We start from the raw sequence: 16,508 nt of genomic DNA on the forward strand, positions 1-16,508 counted from the left end.
GGAATTATATACACCCTACAACACGTGTAACTGTTTATCGAAACAGAGGCGAAGCATTTTTTAAGAAAGATCAAGTTATTTGTTATTGTAATAACGTTCAGAGACTGTTTGATGAATTGAAAATAGATCATAACTCAAGTGAATGGCGTCTTTTTATCGATAGCTCTAAAAACAGTCTTTACTTCATAATGGAAACACACTACCAACTATTTCACTTGCTCATGCCGTCAATGTTAAAGAAACATATGTGCGCATATCAGAGGTTTTGACTCTAATTCAGTATAACCCATTTGAATGGAAAGTTTGTGCAGATTTAAAGGTAATTGTCGCAATAAAGAAATTTACTAACTTCTACTTTTTAAGTATTGACTATCATAGAAATGTATTCAATGATTTTCAGGTAATTGCTGTGGTTACTGGGTTACAAGACGGTTTTACAAAATATTGCTGTTTTCTTTGTTTGTGGGATAGCCGAGCGAGAGAGCATCATTATGTCCGCAAAGACTGGACTTCTAGAGAACATTACGATACTGGTGCTTTCAATGTCTTAAATAAGCTTCTGGTGAGACCAGCATCTGTAATACTGTCTCCACTACACATCAAACTGAGTTTGATGAAAAACTTTCTGAAAACGTTGAATGCAGAAGGCCCAGCATTTAAATATCTCACCCAGCTCTTTCCACAACTATAGTACGCTAAACTAAAAGAAGGCATATTTATTGGCCCTCAAATAAGAAAATTAATAGACAACGAATTTATGTCAACATTAACAACAAAAGAAGCAACGGCGTGGATTAGCTTCAAACAAACCATCCATGGATTTTTAGGAAACCATAAGGTGGGGAATTATCGCGAAATAATTTCCAATTTATTGCACAATTAGGAATCCATAAATGCAAATATGTCGCTCAAAATCCATTTACTCTGTCAAAACCAAATCCGCCTGACCAATTAATATAATCCAGTAAAAGAGTAAAAAAAAAGTTATAAGAGTAAAAGTGACAGTGGAGAAATGTCATCTACCAACGACTGCCAATAAATTTTAATTACTTGATATGCTTAATGTTCAACATTTAGAACAGGTAAAATAATATTGATTTCAGTGAATTTAATGTTTATACTTAGTGCCTGGAACAGTTAAAATATCTCTTTATTAAAAAAAATTGTTCGTAATAATGTTTCAACAATACAGTGAAAATGACAAAAAATGAAATTTTGCACGATTCTCGCAAATTAACGATATCTCCGGGAAAATACGTTCGACCATGGTATCCAATGCTTCGAAATTTAGAGAATTAAATGTTCAACAGGATAGAATAGCTAACTTTTTTGTTCATATATAATTCTTTTTCGTTACGGCGCGATTAAGTGATAAAAAAAATGGGAAAAATTCCAAAAAATTTGATTTTGTACTGCAAAATATGAAGACGTGGAATATGAATTATTGGAATGGTTTAATCATATGAGAGCTTCTAACATAGCGCTTTCAGGACCAATATTACGGGATAAAGCTAAGAAAATTGCCGCGACATATGGAATTGAAAATTTTGAATGTTCTTCAGGATGGCTATGGCGTTTCCAACAACGTCACAACATGGTTGGTTTACAAATGTACGGTGAGTCAGCAAAAGTAGACGAAAACTCCGTAAATTTGTGGTTATCAAATTTTATAATCGTTAAAAATTCACACGCCCCACGAGATGTGTTTAATATGGATGAAAGCGGAATTTTTTACAACTTAATGCCCAACCGTACCTTACATTTTAAAGGAGAACGTTGTCACGGAGGTGCAAAAAGTAAACAACGGGTGACTGTGGTTTTATGCTGTAATTCGGATGGATCTGAAAAGTACAAGGCGCGAGTAATAGGAAAATCGCGTAACCCACGATGCTTTAAAAATGTTGATAAATCACATTTACCGTGTGATTATACTCATCATGTGTCATCGTGGATAGATGCTCAAGCGTTTCGAGAATGGCTACTCAAACTAGATCAGAAGATGAGTGCCCAACATCGTTATATTCTTTTAACTTTAGACAACTGTGCTGCACATAAAACTGAAAACCTAAACTTATCTAATATCACGGTGTATTTCTTTCCGTCCAACACTACAAGTCGATTGCAGCCACTTGACCAGGGCATAATAGCTAACTTTAAGTCATTTTACAAGGCAAAACTAGTGAGATTTGCTATTTTTGCTATTGAAAACAATGGAAATGTTAAATGGGATTTGCTACAAGCTATTAAAGCAGTAGGTTTGTCTTGGAATGCAGTTAATCAACAAACAATTAAACGTTGTTTTAATAAAGCATGGCCGAATACTGATTTAACAGATGAAGAAAATTTAGATTTGTTACCACCAGCACCCAGAGAATGGACTGTTTTACAAGAGATACAGCCACTTGAAATTTCATTTGATGATTTCGTTAATGCCGATAACGATTTGGCCATTTGTCCAGAGCCAGTCCTGAGCACTTTTGAAGATAGCGATAACGACATTCCTGTTCCTACAACTACATCCTTTTCATCTGTAGTGATGTAGTTCATCTGTAGTAGATAGTGATGAAGGTAATGATCATCTCCAGCCCACCACAGAAGAAGTTAATGCAGCTTTACGAGTTTTAGCTAGATTCTCAGCAACTATGAATGTAAGTGAGCAATTTTGGAAACAATTTCCACTGAGTGTGCCATTAAAATGGCTTCAAAATTAAAGCCAAAAAACATTACTGACTTTTTTAAAGTCAATAATCAATAGTTTAGTTTTATGTCATAATCGATAACTTTTTACATTTACCTAGTTATGTTTTTATATAATAAATAATAGTTTATTCATTAATAAAAAAATATTCGATAACAAAAAACTTCACGTTTTTTTTTATTGTTTACTCGATTTATACGAATTCGTTTACCACGAAGTAGTTATTCTTTCGACCCTTCGAGTTCGCTCTAACGAGGTTTTACTGTATTTCGAAAACTGGACGTGTTGGAGAAAAACTGAAGACAGTTTCAGAATCAGCACAACATTCTACGCTATAAAAACAGCACAGTCTTCGAGATTTTTCTTGTAAACTAGTGTTATTGATATTTCCCGATCATACGAATCATTTTTGGTATTAATATTTTGCAGTAAACCGACCAAACGGTTAAATGCGGTACGCAGTACCGCGCCTGTATAACGAGGTCTTAACATAGAGCGCGTGTAGCTAAGGGTAATTGGGTTTTAATGTAATATACAGGATGGAACAAAAGTATGGAATATACATAGTAAATACGCCATTTATGATTTAAATGAAAAATGTTTCAAATAAAAGTTTCCTGGTTATCTATGGCGCATATTCTGGCTATATTTGTTTGTACTGTACTTAGTTTCGTTGCTATGGTAATCAACATTGTTATCTTAAATGGGATATAGGTTTTTTTGCATATTTTGATAGATCATATTTCATGGATCTATTTGATAGATATATCACATCATCAGGTTAAAAACGAGAAAAAATTCAATTTTCTGATAAGATTTAATCAGCTAACTAGAGTCAAAGTAGGAACTGAAATGTCGTCGTTTATACTATTAAACAACAATGATATTCTCTCTAATAGTGTGCACAATCGCCTTAATTGTGTGTCGCCTTGAAATTTGCGTGGAATTGGGTGGTGCCCAATTTTTGATATTTATTGTAGTTTTTCTGTTTTGTTCGTTTAAAGGAAATCTTTTGTCTTATTATGAGTTGCAGCATCGAGACCAACTAATAACATTAATAATTTCGTTGTGTGTAATGCATTTTTCAAATCATTTTTTTAACTTTTCAAATACAACTTGTTAGAATGATTTCATTATTTTAATAATATATGTTTTTTAAAGATTGTTGTAGAAACTAACTTCAAAGATTTTTACAGATTAATTACAATCAAAATGTTATCTTCCAACAAAACGTAAAGGTAACAAAATTGTTTCCACAGATTGATAATATAAAATTTAATCGCTTTTGTATTATAAAGGACCCTCGAGAATAATACTTGATTATGTTTTTTTTTAATAAAAAGACACACCTATTAATTTAAAGTTAATTGACAATCTTCGATTAAAACCGATATAAAATTAGTTTATTTATGAATCGAAAAAATAAAACTTAAGAGATAGTGATATTAAAGAGATATAGCATTCCATTGATAAGTAAAATGTGTACTTAAAAGATTTATAAGGTTGATAATCACTTTTTTTTTCGAAATTTATACTTAAACATCATCTTCACTCATTTGATATTCATGAATTGTAAAAGTAGTAAGAACAAAAATATAAATATATCTTTATAAAAAATTTATCTAGCCAGTGAAAATAATAACACTAATTTCATAACACAAACCTCATCTTGACAGGTTAAAATTAAATGCATTTTGATGAAGGAATATTAACAAGCGATTTCAGATAAAATATAATAGTTATCTCGTTGGAAACTTTTTCCAGTAATTTTTACATAATCTTGAATATACTACGACCTTTTCTAACATTTTAGAAAACTTATGCTTAAAATTACCGGGATAGAAGTGGTGAACGTTCAATAACACGTTAGTGCTTGAAAAATGTACGGCTTGAGTACTACCACATAAAAATTATTGTTTTTACTTTTGTTATTGAAAAATATGTTTGTTTAAAAATAATTGTTTTAAAAAATTCATGGTATAAAAGTAATAATCGCAAATAATTCCATATATCAGTTGTGCCCTTGGCACTAAATTTCCATTAATCTTTGTAATGTGGTGTTCAAATAGCTATTCGTTGAATTTAAAAAAAATTGCAATAATAAACTCAAGACTATAATGTTAAATATCATTGCGTGACCATAAATTAAAAATTAAAACTGAGCTGTTTACAATCAGCATGGAAAATAAGTTATTTTTTTATCTTTTTAATCTTTAACCCAATGATTTTGCAAATAATAATTGTGAAATAATTATTGGCAGAAAATTATTTCATAGTTAATTTGATTAGGACAATAGAATTGATGTTATCAAATGGTTAAATAAAAGGTTATAATCAAAAGGTTATTGAAGCAGTGATAATTTAAAAATATTCAAGTAGATATTGTTTCCTTTATTAAGGGAGAAATGGGTTTATTAAACAAATATGAGGTCGTAGTAATACTTTAAATACTTAATTATTTAACTTATTATTATTATTTAGTTATATTAATTTGAAATTTAATTAGAATCAAATCTGTTAGATCTAATATTGAAAAATTATAACATAAAAATATATAACTGAACATCTATAAAAAATATACAATCATTTGAAATCCCAATAGACATCAAAAGGTCACGACATATCAATTATCAAATCCTCATGTTGAAAAAACGTGTCACTGATTTCTTTAAACGGAAACTTTCAATAGCCAACTTATACACAATTACAACATTTAAAATTAAATTACTTTAGAAATGAACAAATAATGAAATTAAAAAAAATTGTAATTTAAAATTAACACAATAGCAAGAAACAACTATTGTGAATACGTAATAATGTCATTTTAACGTACCAATTGGTCCATCCTGTCTCGATATGTTTACGTTTGGTTGGTCACTAAATAACAGCGTTCTGTTGACGACTGAAAACTTTTTCGTGCCAAACGCGGCCGAATCCTTATCGTAGCGCGCCTTTTGAACGACTGCGTCATGTCCAAAGCACTAGTTTCGAATACCGGCGATAACATAACAAAATAAAAGAAAGAATATTTATTTTAAAAGCGCTTACACTTTGTATGAAAGTGAGTCAGTCAAAACGTAAAGTCACAAGTTTTTACGACTTCGTGGTGTTATTGGATCACTGCTAAAAGTTGATTTGTTAAAATAGGTTAAATTTTAACGACATTGGGGAAATTACATTTCGTAATGAGAGATAAGATAAACATTCAATTTCAAAAAGATAATATAAAACTAATGCAGATCTTTGTGAGTCTTTGGTTGACGGAACGAGATACATTTATTGTTTCGGACTTCAAATTTTGAGTTTTCAGTATAAGGAAATTCATTTAAAATTTAATAATCAGCATAATGCCCATCATCTAGTGATGGAAGAATTAAAATAAATTAATATGGCCAACACTCATCGCTTTCGTACATTTATAGATTATATCTAATAGATTTTTATTAATGAAAAGCGTGATGGGAATAGACCTGTTTTACCGCAACTCCGTCAAATATTTTTGAGTATTATGGCTTACCACTGTCATCAGTTTTATGTTTTAGGATACTTCAATTACAATTATGAGTTCTTCAAATGGTTAAATTACACATGGTACATGGTAGAAGAGATGTAAAGAATTGAAGAACTCAAGATTGTGCTTGGAAAAATCTAGAACTCACACACAAATTATGAACATTTCAGAACTCAGTCTTGAAATGTTCTGTACACCGAAGTTCGCTAAGTACCCAAGCCAGTTATTAAATCACCTACAATTCAGAGCTATATTTTTTGATCAATACATATTAAAAGAGATATATAAAATTGAAATCAGCTGTTGTGCTCCCAACTTTTAAGAACGCAATGTCTATAATTCATAAGTTCATATCAAATATTAGAAGTGGGTATTTAGGTGAAATGTAAATGTTTAACTGTTGGGAAACCTGAATTCGCCACCCTGAAGATAGGATTGCAACCAAAATGCAAGGAAAAGGTTAAGAATTGTAACGTAGAACATTAAGACACAAACTAGAAAAGAGTAAGAATTAGTTGGGGAGATGGAAAAATAAGGAATGGGAATCAACTTGGTATCAATAAGATTAAGAAAAGTAGGCAGCGCTACAAAAATGTACCTAAGAATGATACATTAAGATCGCAGGAATTCCTATGGGAAGTCGGGGCAAACAAAATCCTCATCACAGAAGATTTCAACACATTACATTTCTTATCGGGGTGCTATATCACCAACGCGGAAGGCTAGAAACAACAACCTAAATTCCGTATAATGAAGTGACTGATCAATAAATCTATCCAAGTCCTTGCCAACATTGCTAACAATTTGACAATACTCAAAACGTGACATACTCAAATGCATTACTTATCTCTAGAAAAATAGCAGCAGTCATTTCAATCAAACTTACAAGAATTCAAGTAATAAAGCAGCCAAAACAAACAATTTATTGCAACTCATATACCAATATTCTCGCATAACATATACCATAAATTCCCAATAAGCCCCATTAGGTGGCATAATACCAGCTAACCTTCGATTAAAAATATTAAGTAAGGTTATGAACAATGAAGCCAACGTATAATCCAGGTTCATTGTGAAATATAGTAATAATAAGAAACTTCGGATTGAGTACGGCGAAAATTATTTATTTATATTTGATATCGGTGCTACACATGTTTCGAGATAATTTATCTCGTCATCAGGTACGACTTCAAGAATTTACTAAAGATAGCACATGAAAGTGAATTAACTTATTTGGGATCTCGATATCATTCTTCTCAAGTCAAATAAAACTATGTGGAAGGTTATCAAAAATTGTTTCTTCGAAAAATATTTAATTATTATTTAATATATATTTAAGTTATGAAATCAAAAACTACTCTATTTAAAAAACATACAACGTTGTTCAAACAAAACTAAAGAGACCTTCAAAAAATTCAATGTCACAACAACCAATTCGAGTTCCAGTCCAACTAATAGAACTGTCAGTTTGTTGTCAGTTTCTGATATAAGGGTACTAAAATAATGACGTAAACATTATAAAGAGTAAAAAAATTTATATCAAATGAGCCTAACGGAAGGGTACATTGCCATTTAAAAAAATTCAAGTGTTATTCGTTGCTCATTTGTTTTCTGAAATAAAAACAATTGAATGCTGTCTTATTATGGCAAATAAAATATTAAACAATTTTTGCAAAAAATATTTGGATAGAGCTTTAAGTAAGCTTTTCAGTAAACCCCCCATTATTAGACTCTTTATGAATAGTTTTTAAAATAACGCCTGAAAAAGAAATCACTTGCAAAAAGCTATGGAAACTTAAATTTAAATTGCTAGTATTACTAAAAAACATTTCCACAGCACCCTAGAGGTTTTTTTTTAAATAAACGTTATTTCTCGTACAAGGATTGAATGAAAACAAACAATACTTAGGGCCGGTTGTACAACATGCCGCTAAATCTACCTGATAACTATCCGGCCGATAAACTTATCGGGAGGATAAAGATATTCGATGTTGTACAAACTGTCTTTGTCGGTAGGATTGCTATCGGCGAAATAAGAGTCGGTTGGTAATAGTTTTTCCTCATATCTATAGTCTGTTTTTAAACCAAGAGGAGTGAATCCGAAACTTGGATTTACACTAGGAAATATCACTAGATATTTTAGCGGTAAATTTAAATTAATATTTTCGTTTGTTATCGTCAACACTAAACATACAAATTAACATTGAAGTTATGAGTGTATTTATTTTAAAATATAATTTTACAAAAGTAAATAAAATAAAATAAAATGAAACTGTCGAATGCTCAATAACCTAACTGTCAAATTCAAAATTGCCTGTGTGTGAAACTTCCTCGCATTCAACCAATCACGTGCAAGGTCAATCTGGTGAGAAATTTAAAATGCTCCTCCTAGTATAAAACAGATTATAGTTTAAAAACAGACTGTAGTGATTGGTGTCGTAGGTTGGTAACGCTAACGTCTTTCTTTGAAGTTTTAATTATGATTTTGACAATAACAATTGTTTAAAGAAATGTTTCACGACAGACAACTGACACAACGTACGTATAGGGTTAACGGTTAATGTTATAGGCTAACCTATGCAGTAACCATACAAAGTTTTTATAAAAACCTTGGTAACCATAAATATCTGCCGGATAACTGTCTTATCGGCAGACTAACTTATCGACCAGATAACGCTGTCGGGAAGTTTATCGGTATGTTGTACAACCAGCCCTTAAGGGGGGAAACCACATTAGGAGGCTCATTTTCATTGATTTTTTAGGATTTTTTTTGGGTGGGAAGAATTGATTAGAATTTAATCAAATTTTGACACTATTTTATTTATATTTCGAACAACTTTTGTGAATTTTTTTGAATAATTTTATAGAAAAATAACAAAGTTATTCACTGATATCCGCTGGACGTCGTACCTAGAGTTCTCCAATTGCGGGACGTGTAGACATTTCAATTTTCATCTGATATCGAAAAGCTTTTCATTTTAGGTTAATAACTTATTTTCTAAAAATATGAACCTCAATGCAGGTAAATATAACGAAAATTGAATTGAATTTTTGCAGGTATTGGAAAAATTTACTTAAAATTTCACTTTTTTTTTACTAATTATGCAAAAAAAACTCTCTTAAAATTATGATATCATCTCAAAAGTTGGTTCATATATTTCGTAATTTCATAAAGAATCATACTATCAATTTTCATAATGATTGGTTCATTACTTTTTGAGTTAGAGTTCCCGCAAATGTGAAAAAAGCCATTTTGAGAAAAACGCGTTTGAAAAAAAAAACTCGAAAACTAGAAATTTAGAAAAGTTAACAATAATAAAAAAGTAGAATAAAAGTAGTCACCGATTAATCCGCGATTCCAGCACCATACATTAGTCCTTCTTCTTCTTCATAGGCTTCATTTTGCGCCTGCAGCAGTGCTTTTCGAGCTTCCCGACCTTCCTTCGACTTCAATGAACTACGTCGATTCTGTCGACTCACGCGCTGGTTATCTATTTGTTCAGCATACTGGAAGCTTTGCGTACCTACTACAATTCCTGCTTTGTTCATGATCATCAGAAGGGATGAATTTCCTGCATTGAATAAGCCCGCGGCTAAGTACGATGCCAATTCGATGACTTTTAGTCCGGAGTGCTAAAATGAAGATCGCCAAATTGTGAAATTAAAGCTTTCATTTGCGTTTCGCGTGTGGCCACACGCACGACGGTTTCTGCCACACGCACCAGTTGTCTTCTCCCTATGGGCAACACTCGTTCGAGGATTTTCATCGGTGGATATCATATTCATTTTCTACACTATCGATGTATGTCTTCGAATCGCTAGTCCATAGCAAGTGCTGAGCTTTTTCGCTAAGTATGTCACAAGTAAATCACGCGTGAGTCACCTGATTCATATGTTCACGTAAGTGGTATGCGTGACCCGCGTGGTATAGATCGTGAGCGGGCATAAAAAATCACTAACGCGCACATCTCTAGTATAGGCTACGGCAGACCGCTCGGTTTCATGCTCATAAAATCTAAAGGAATGCGAATTTCGGTTTGTAATTTTGACATCGTATTCTTGGATAGTTAAGCTAACGATTTATGCAATAATTTATAATTTATTTTGATGCAAGATATCTCAACCGCCCGCCAATTGCCCAATCTACTGTGAGTAAGATTTAAAAGAAATTTAGAGAGTTTGGCCACGTCAGGGATTTACCAAAAGGGCACCCTGATAAGATTTTGGAAGATATTAAATTAAACATCCTTTTAGCAACTAAAGAAAATCCGGATGTCATTCAGAGAGAAATAACACGAGACTTTGATGTTGGGTTAGGAACCGTTTCAACTACGTTGCGAGCGGCTAAGTACCACCCATGAAAACCACACTTGGTGCAGGAATTATTAAAAGACGACTTTGACCGAACAGTCAAATTCTGCAAGGAAATAATTAGATGACAGAATAACAACGTTAATTTTGTGACGTTCATCTTTAATGACTCTATTAATAGGTAAAATTGTAGATAGTGGGCGACAGAAAATCCACATTGGATGCTGGAAGAACATATTCAGTATTCACAGAAAGTTAACGTATGGGCGGGAATTGTTAATACCCGAATTCTGGGACCTTATTTTTTTTAAAAAACGTTGATCGAATCAAGAGGATCGTGACTTACCAGATAATCGAATGTGGTTCCAGCAAGATGGTTCCACACTATGCACTCAATGTTTGACGATTTTTAGATGCGATTTTCACTAACAGATGGATCGGATGGAGGGGAAGTATCGATTGGCCGCCTAGATCACCCGCTATAATCCCATTAGACTTTTTAAAAGAGCGGATACGTAACGAGATTCGTTCAATTTTTTCCGCAATGTTGGAAAATTTCCGAGAGTCAATAATTGTTCGACTTCGTAAATATCATGTAGATGGGTGACACTTTGAGCATTTGCTTTAAGTTGAGTTTATTTTCCACGTTAGTTATTATTTGTTTTCATCTGTTTTATTTAATTTTTATATTTGTGGTAATTAACCTAATAATAATAATAAACCTGATAACGGGGGGTTTACTGAAAAGATTATTAATATACAGGCTGTTCTATTTGATATAAAAAAGTTACTATCACTTTCGCCCAAACCGGAAGTGATATTTTGTTGTACTGTACGTAAAAAAATCACAAATCAAAATTTAAAATTGTCCAATTCGAGCTTTTTTTCCAAAGAGCAATTGCTAAAATTTTATCGAATTTATTCCTTTCATCGTGAACGTACTGTATGTATACTATATTCCATACATAATGGGCACCTGTATATTATTTCAACGTGATAACGAGATATCCCCGATACACAAAAAGGTAATTTGATCATTTAACTAATAGTTTGCTACAAGTTATTCCCTTTTCTTATAAAAATTTACTTCTCGCTTCTTACAAGTACACAAAGTCGCTCTTCAAAATTGAGCGTCGGGAATTACTTTGAGATCACGTCGGGAATCATGTTGAGAATCACGTCGAAAATGACGTCGGGTATTTTTTATATCACGTCGGTTTTTCTAAATTACGTTGGGTTTTTCTAAATCATGCCGGAGTCACCATTTATGTAGTGATACATTACAATATTCGATGAAATCCAATGTTTAGGTATCATGAAGTATTTAATGTTTTAACTTGTTGCAACAATGTTTTATATTATATTTTTATACATTTTTATATATTATTTCAACGTGACAACGACGTATCCTATATACATAAAAAAGTAATTTAATCATTTAACTAATAGTTTGCTACATGAACTAATAAATTGTAACCACGTGACCATGCTTCAGCGACTAAGCTACATGCTTCATTTAATTTGATTTATTAACGAGAGATATTCTAGTGGTGAACGAGTTTTCTAGTTTTGACTTTAATGGAAGTTCAGAAGTTTTAAGATTTAAATAATTGCAAAATTGACAAAAAGTCAAATGCAAATGAGCAAGAATTTGAAGAGATAGAGAGATGGCGAAGAAAACACAAAAATACAGAGAAATAAATACGAATAAAAAATAAAACACCAGAAGACGAAACCAGAGATTAAAATTTTGACGATAATGATGGTTGACGTGGAATGTTACACCGAAAATTCCGAAACGAACCTTTTGCATTAAAACTTAAAGTGCTGAATTTCGTATCAGTTATGACGAAAAGCGGGAATATTCGATTAAGAAATGGATCGATGTTCATAAGATACAGAATACAATGATCTTCAGAAAGCTGAAGATGACTCAACAATATATCCTGAATTTTACATGAGTAAAAAGACGGAGCTAGCCAAGCAAAAGTACAATAGCTATGAAGAATTTGTAGTGGCAGTGATTCAAGGTTTGATAAGCTTTAGGATTTATTTATATTAAATTAAATTTAAAATTATAACTGCGTTTTAAAAAGCAATGGACAAAGAACACTCAACCACAAATGTTTTAATATAGCCGTTATTATTAGAAGACTTTACGTACAAACTCTAATACGAAGAGGTAAAGTTAAGTCACTTGGGTCACTTGGTAGTTATATTCGACATACGCCGAGCGACACTCCTAGAATGCATCGTGCGTCATCAACCTGCATTCGCAACGCGCGAGAATCAATTGTATCCTTTCCATGTACAAAAAGCAGAGGCTTTACAACCTGAAGATCATCCGTAACATTTACAATTTTGACAATGGTTTCTACAAAAACACACTGCAATTCCAAACTTTTCTTCACTTGTATTAGAATGCAATGAGACTCCTTACAGCATCCGATGCTATAATGAGATTTTAGTAACATTTTATGGAACCAGTTCAAGTTGGTGACATTGGGTCATTAATTTTTCTAGTTGTCAATGTGACAATGTTTGTCTATGGATGTTTAAACACGTTCTTAGCATCGAATACAAGGTCCACAATGATGAGGACATTGAACTCTGAGCAATTTTGGGAGGTGTACATGAAACATTTTTGTCAGGTGAATACATTTTGTGTTTTGACAGTTTCTATTTGTCAATTCAAATTTCTATTTTCAAGTGTTACGGTGTTACCAACTGCTACATACCTATTTCCCTACATTGTCAAAAGTTATTATATTTTTGAGAAAAAAAAGGATAAAAACGCGAATTACAAAAAATAGCATAAAAAACACGTTTCATAAGACTTAAAGCACTCATTCATTAAAAAACTCGTGGCTTCGCCACTCGTTTTTCAACTTGGATTCGTACATTTCAAAACTGGTGTCTTACAAAACTTGTTTTTTAATATACTATTTTAACAGTAATATATCTGTTATTATATAACTTTTGTTAAAACATTTCTACGTTGATAACCTTCTTTTACGATGTTTAAGCACCCCTTGAAAATAAAATCACACAGTGCCGGCTCTAGCTAATGAAGCGCCCGGGTACGGAAACCGGAGTGCCGCCCCTGAAATCACAAGACCGTGAACACCCTGTATTACTATACCATTATAACCGATTGTAGTCGAAAAGTAACAACATTGCTAAGTAGTTTGACAGCTTTAGATCGACACACATCCATCACATTTCCCCTGAGCCGGGGTAAATACCCGGATAAATACCCATTTTAGAAATACCTACCCGCCGGGTATTTACCCAGCGCCCATCACTGCTTGTAGTACTTCTACGTCGTTAAAACTCAGATAACAGGCTTTTATACAGCCTGATCTTCGATCTATATTCTAGATGGTGGTGTGAAAAATTGTGTCCCTGTAATAATCCTTTTTACGAATATTGGTTTATTATGAGTAAAGTAGAGCTAATTTTGGTAAAAAAAAATCCTACTATTTAAGATATTTTCGAGATTCTAAAAGCTATTGTCCCTGATATAACTAACATAAAGGAATCAATTGCTAAGTTGACTGAGTATGAACAAGAAATTAACAACCGAAAATGAACATTTAAAGAAATGAGTGCGCACGCTAGAGAGAAAATCCAAAGAAAACAATCTTATTATTTTCAACGCGCCGCAAAATGAATCAGATACTCTATTGGATTCAGTCATTCATCCCTGGTTTCTGAAAAACTTGATTTAAACATTGGGCGTAATGATATAGCAGACTGCTATAATATAGGAAAATCCGAAAATAAGCCTATTTTATAGTCAAATTGAAAAATGTTTCCACTAAAAACAAAATACTAAAAAACTGCTTTAAACTGATGTGAGAAAGAACATGGAAAAAATTAGCATCGATTCCGATCTTATACCAGAAGATCTAAACGATAAAAAGATTCTATTGCACACTAAACGTCAACTGATCCAGGGTGGAAATCTAGCCCGGGTGCAGGGACTTAGGTTGTATGTCAACGATATAACAACAATAATTTCATGCGGGAAATAACCATTGAACACCAAAAAAATATTGCTCACAATACTGCAGTACAAAAGAACTCAAACTATTTTGAGAACCGGTCCTAATCTCCGAAAGAAGGGAATAATGCCTACAAAATAGAAAGTAAAAAAAAGAAGTTTACACATATCAGAAACAAATACTAAGATAGTAACAAACTTTAAACCGGTGAAAATGAATGACTTTGTTAGGGATTATGATGTTGATACTGTTAGGGCTGAAATTCTCGAACAAACCTTGGAATTCGGTAACCTCACTGAAATTTCAAATCACTTGAGTCGTAAAATATTCGAAGTCTCCATAAATATTTCGATGATTTGTTGCTGTTATTAACTAGCTTAAAACGCAAAATTTGATGTACAATGACATCAAATTTTGCTATCCGAATCATTCAGGATTACTGATCCAAGTCTGTATTTAATTGAAGGATACAACATCGTCTATTTGAAAAGGTCTATCGTCTATTTGGAAACTTGAATGCTCACGACGGAGTGGTTGTCTACATAAGCAATGCTTTTACCTATAGTTGTTCCCTCGTATGGTTAGGCGAGTCAAGCGCAATGGAGATTCACATTACTAACCTTACTAAAGAAATAATATTAACTGCAATATGTAGGTCTCCTAGCGGATCTGTAAATAAATTTAACAGCGACATGTTGGAATATCTTTCGAAGTGTAAAAAATACACACATATCATTACGGGAGACATTAATATAGACCTTTTAGAAAAAAATGACCCTGATGTAGAGGAATACAAAACTATAATGAATACTTTCGACTTTGTATCATATATTAATGAGACCACAAGAAGGGTAAGTAATTCTTACGGCAAGATATAAGTGACGAGACTGATCACGATCCTATCATTCTTCACATTCAACTGAGTGGCTCTAACAATTTGGAAAACATTATGCAAAAGACTCTGTGTAAATCATTCATTAAATACACAGAGATGCGAGAGAAATTAAGGTTGGAAAATTGGAATTTCATAAGCGAAATAAGTGACTTGGACAGTATTACCAAGAAATGTATACACGTATTGAAAAATAGCATCAAAACCGCTACAAAAACTGTAAAGAAAAAGAATTTAAAGAAAATAAAAAAACCGTCGATTGACAAATGTTTACTCAAACTGATTGAACAGAAAAATTACGTATACTTACACTTACGAAGGAATCCAAATAATGAATTGCTTAAAGAACAGTACAATCAACTTAAAAACAAGTTATGACGAGATATTCAGAAACACAAAAGAGAATATGTAAATAACATAATAAATAAAAGCAAGAACTCAACAAAGGTACTTGTGTTAATGATATTTGTAACAAAAAGAAAACTGACAAAATAACACAGATTAATGAACAGGCTGGGGTAGTGAGTGGAGATAAGAAGATGCCCGATGAATTCAGTAACTATTTCAGTGGATTGGGAAGAGAGTACGCTAACAGAATTGATCAGCCGATAGATTTTCAGGATAACATTACATATGTACAAGGTTCAATATACCTCTCTGAAACAGACGAGTTGGAGGTTGCTGAAATCACTAAAAGTCTAAAACCAATGAAAGCCCCTGGTTTCGATGAAATAAGGACAGCAACTTTAATCAAAGTCACAGATATCATAGCGTCTCCACTATTTGCAATTATAAATAGGTATTTTGCTGTTGGTGACTTTCCAAAGGCATTAAAGATCGGAGTAATAAAGCCAATATTTAAGGATGGTGACAGACATCTGACGGTGTTTGAAAAAATTCAAAAGCGTAGACTTAAAGTAAAAGCGTAAAGTTTTTTGATAAAAATAATGTGATTTCACCTAACCAGTTTGGCTTTAAAGAAGGAAAATCGACGGAGGATGCAATTTGTGCCTTAACCAGGAAATATATGAAGCTATGGATAAAAAAATTCCCGCAATGTGCATCTTTGTCGATCTTTCAAAAGCGTTT

General features: G+C 32.6%; 1 protein-coding gene across 2 annotated transcripts in view; it reads right to left on the reverse strand.

The window, feature by feature from the left end:
- Positions 1-16,508, reverse strand: part of UG (UDP-glucose pyrophosphorylase) — a 44,265-nt gene that overhangs the window by 16,851 nt on the left and 10,906 nt on the right. Inside the window, exon 1 of one of the 2 annotated variants that reach the window (XM_023053997.2) lies at positions 5,532-5,656. The exons of the other annotated variant lie outside the window; for it this stretch is intronic. Coding sequence (XP_022909765.1) covers positions 5,532-5,543 — 12 coding nt within the window. The 5' untranslated portion in view covers positions 5,544-5,656. Of the gene's footprint in view, positions 1-5,531; positions 5,657-16,508 lie in introns of those variants that run through there. 2 annotated transcript variants of the gene reach the window in all.

The sequence above is a fragment of the Onthophagus taurus genome, chromosome 7 (assembly GCF_036711975.1).
Source record: "Onthophagus taurus isolate NC chromosome 7, IU_Otau_3.0, whole genome shotgun sequence".
Taxonomy (NCBI): Eukaryota; Metazoa; Arthropoda; class Insecta; order Coleoptera; family Scarabaeidae; genus Onthophagus; species Onthophagus taurus.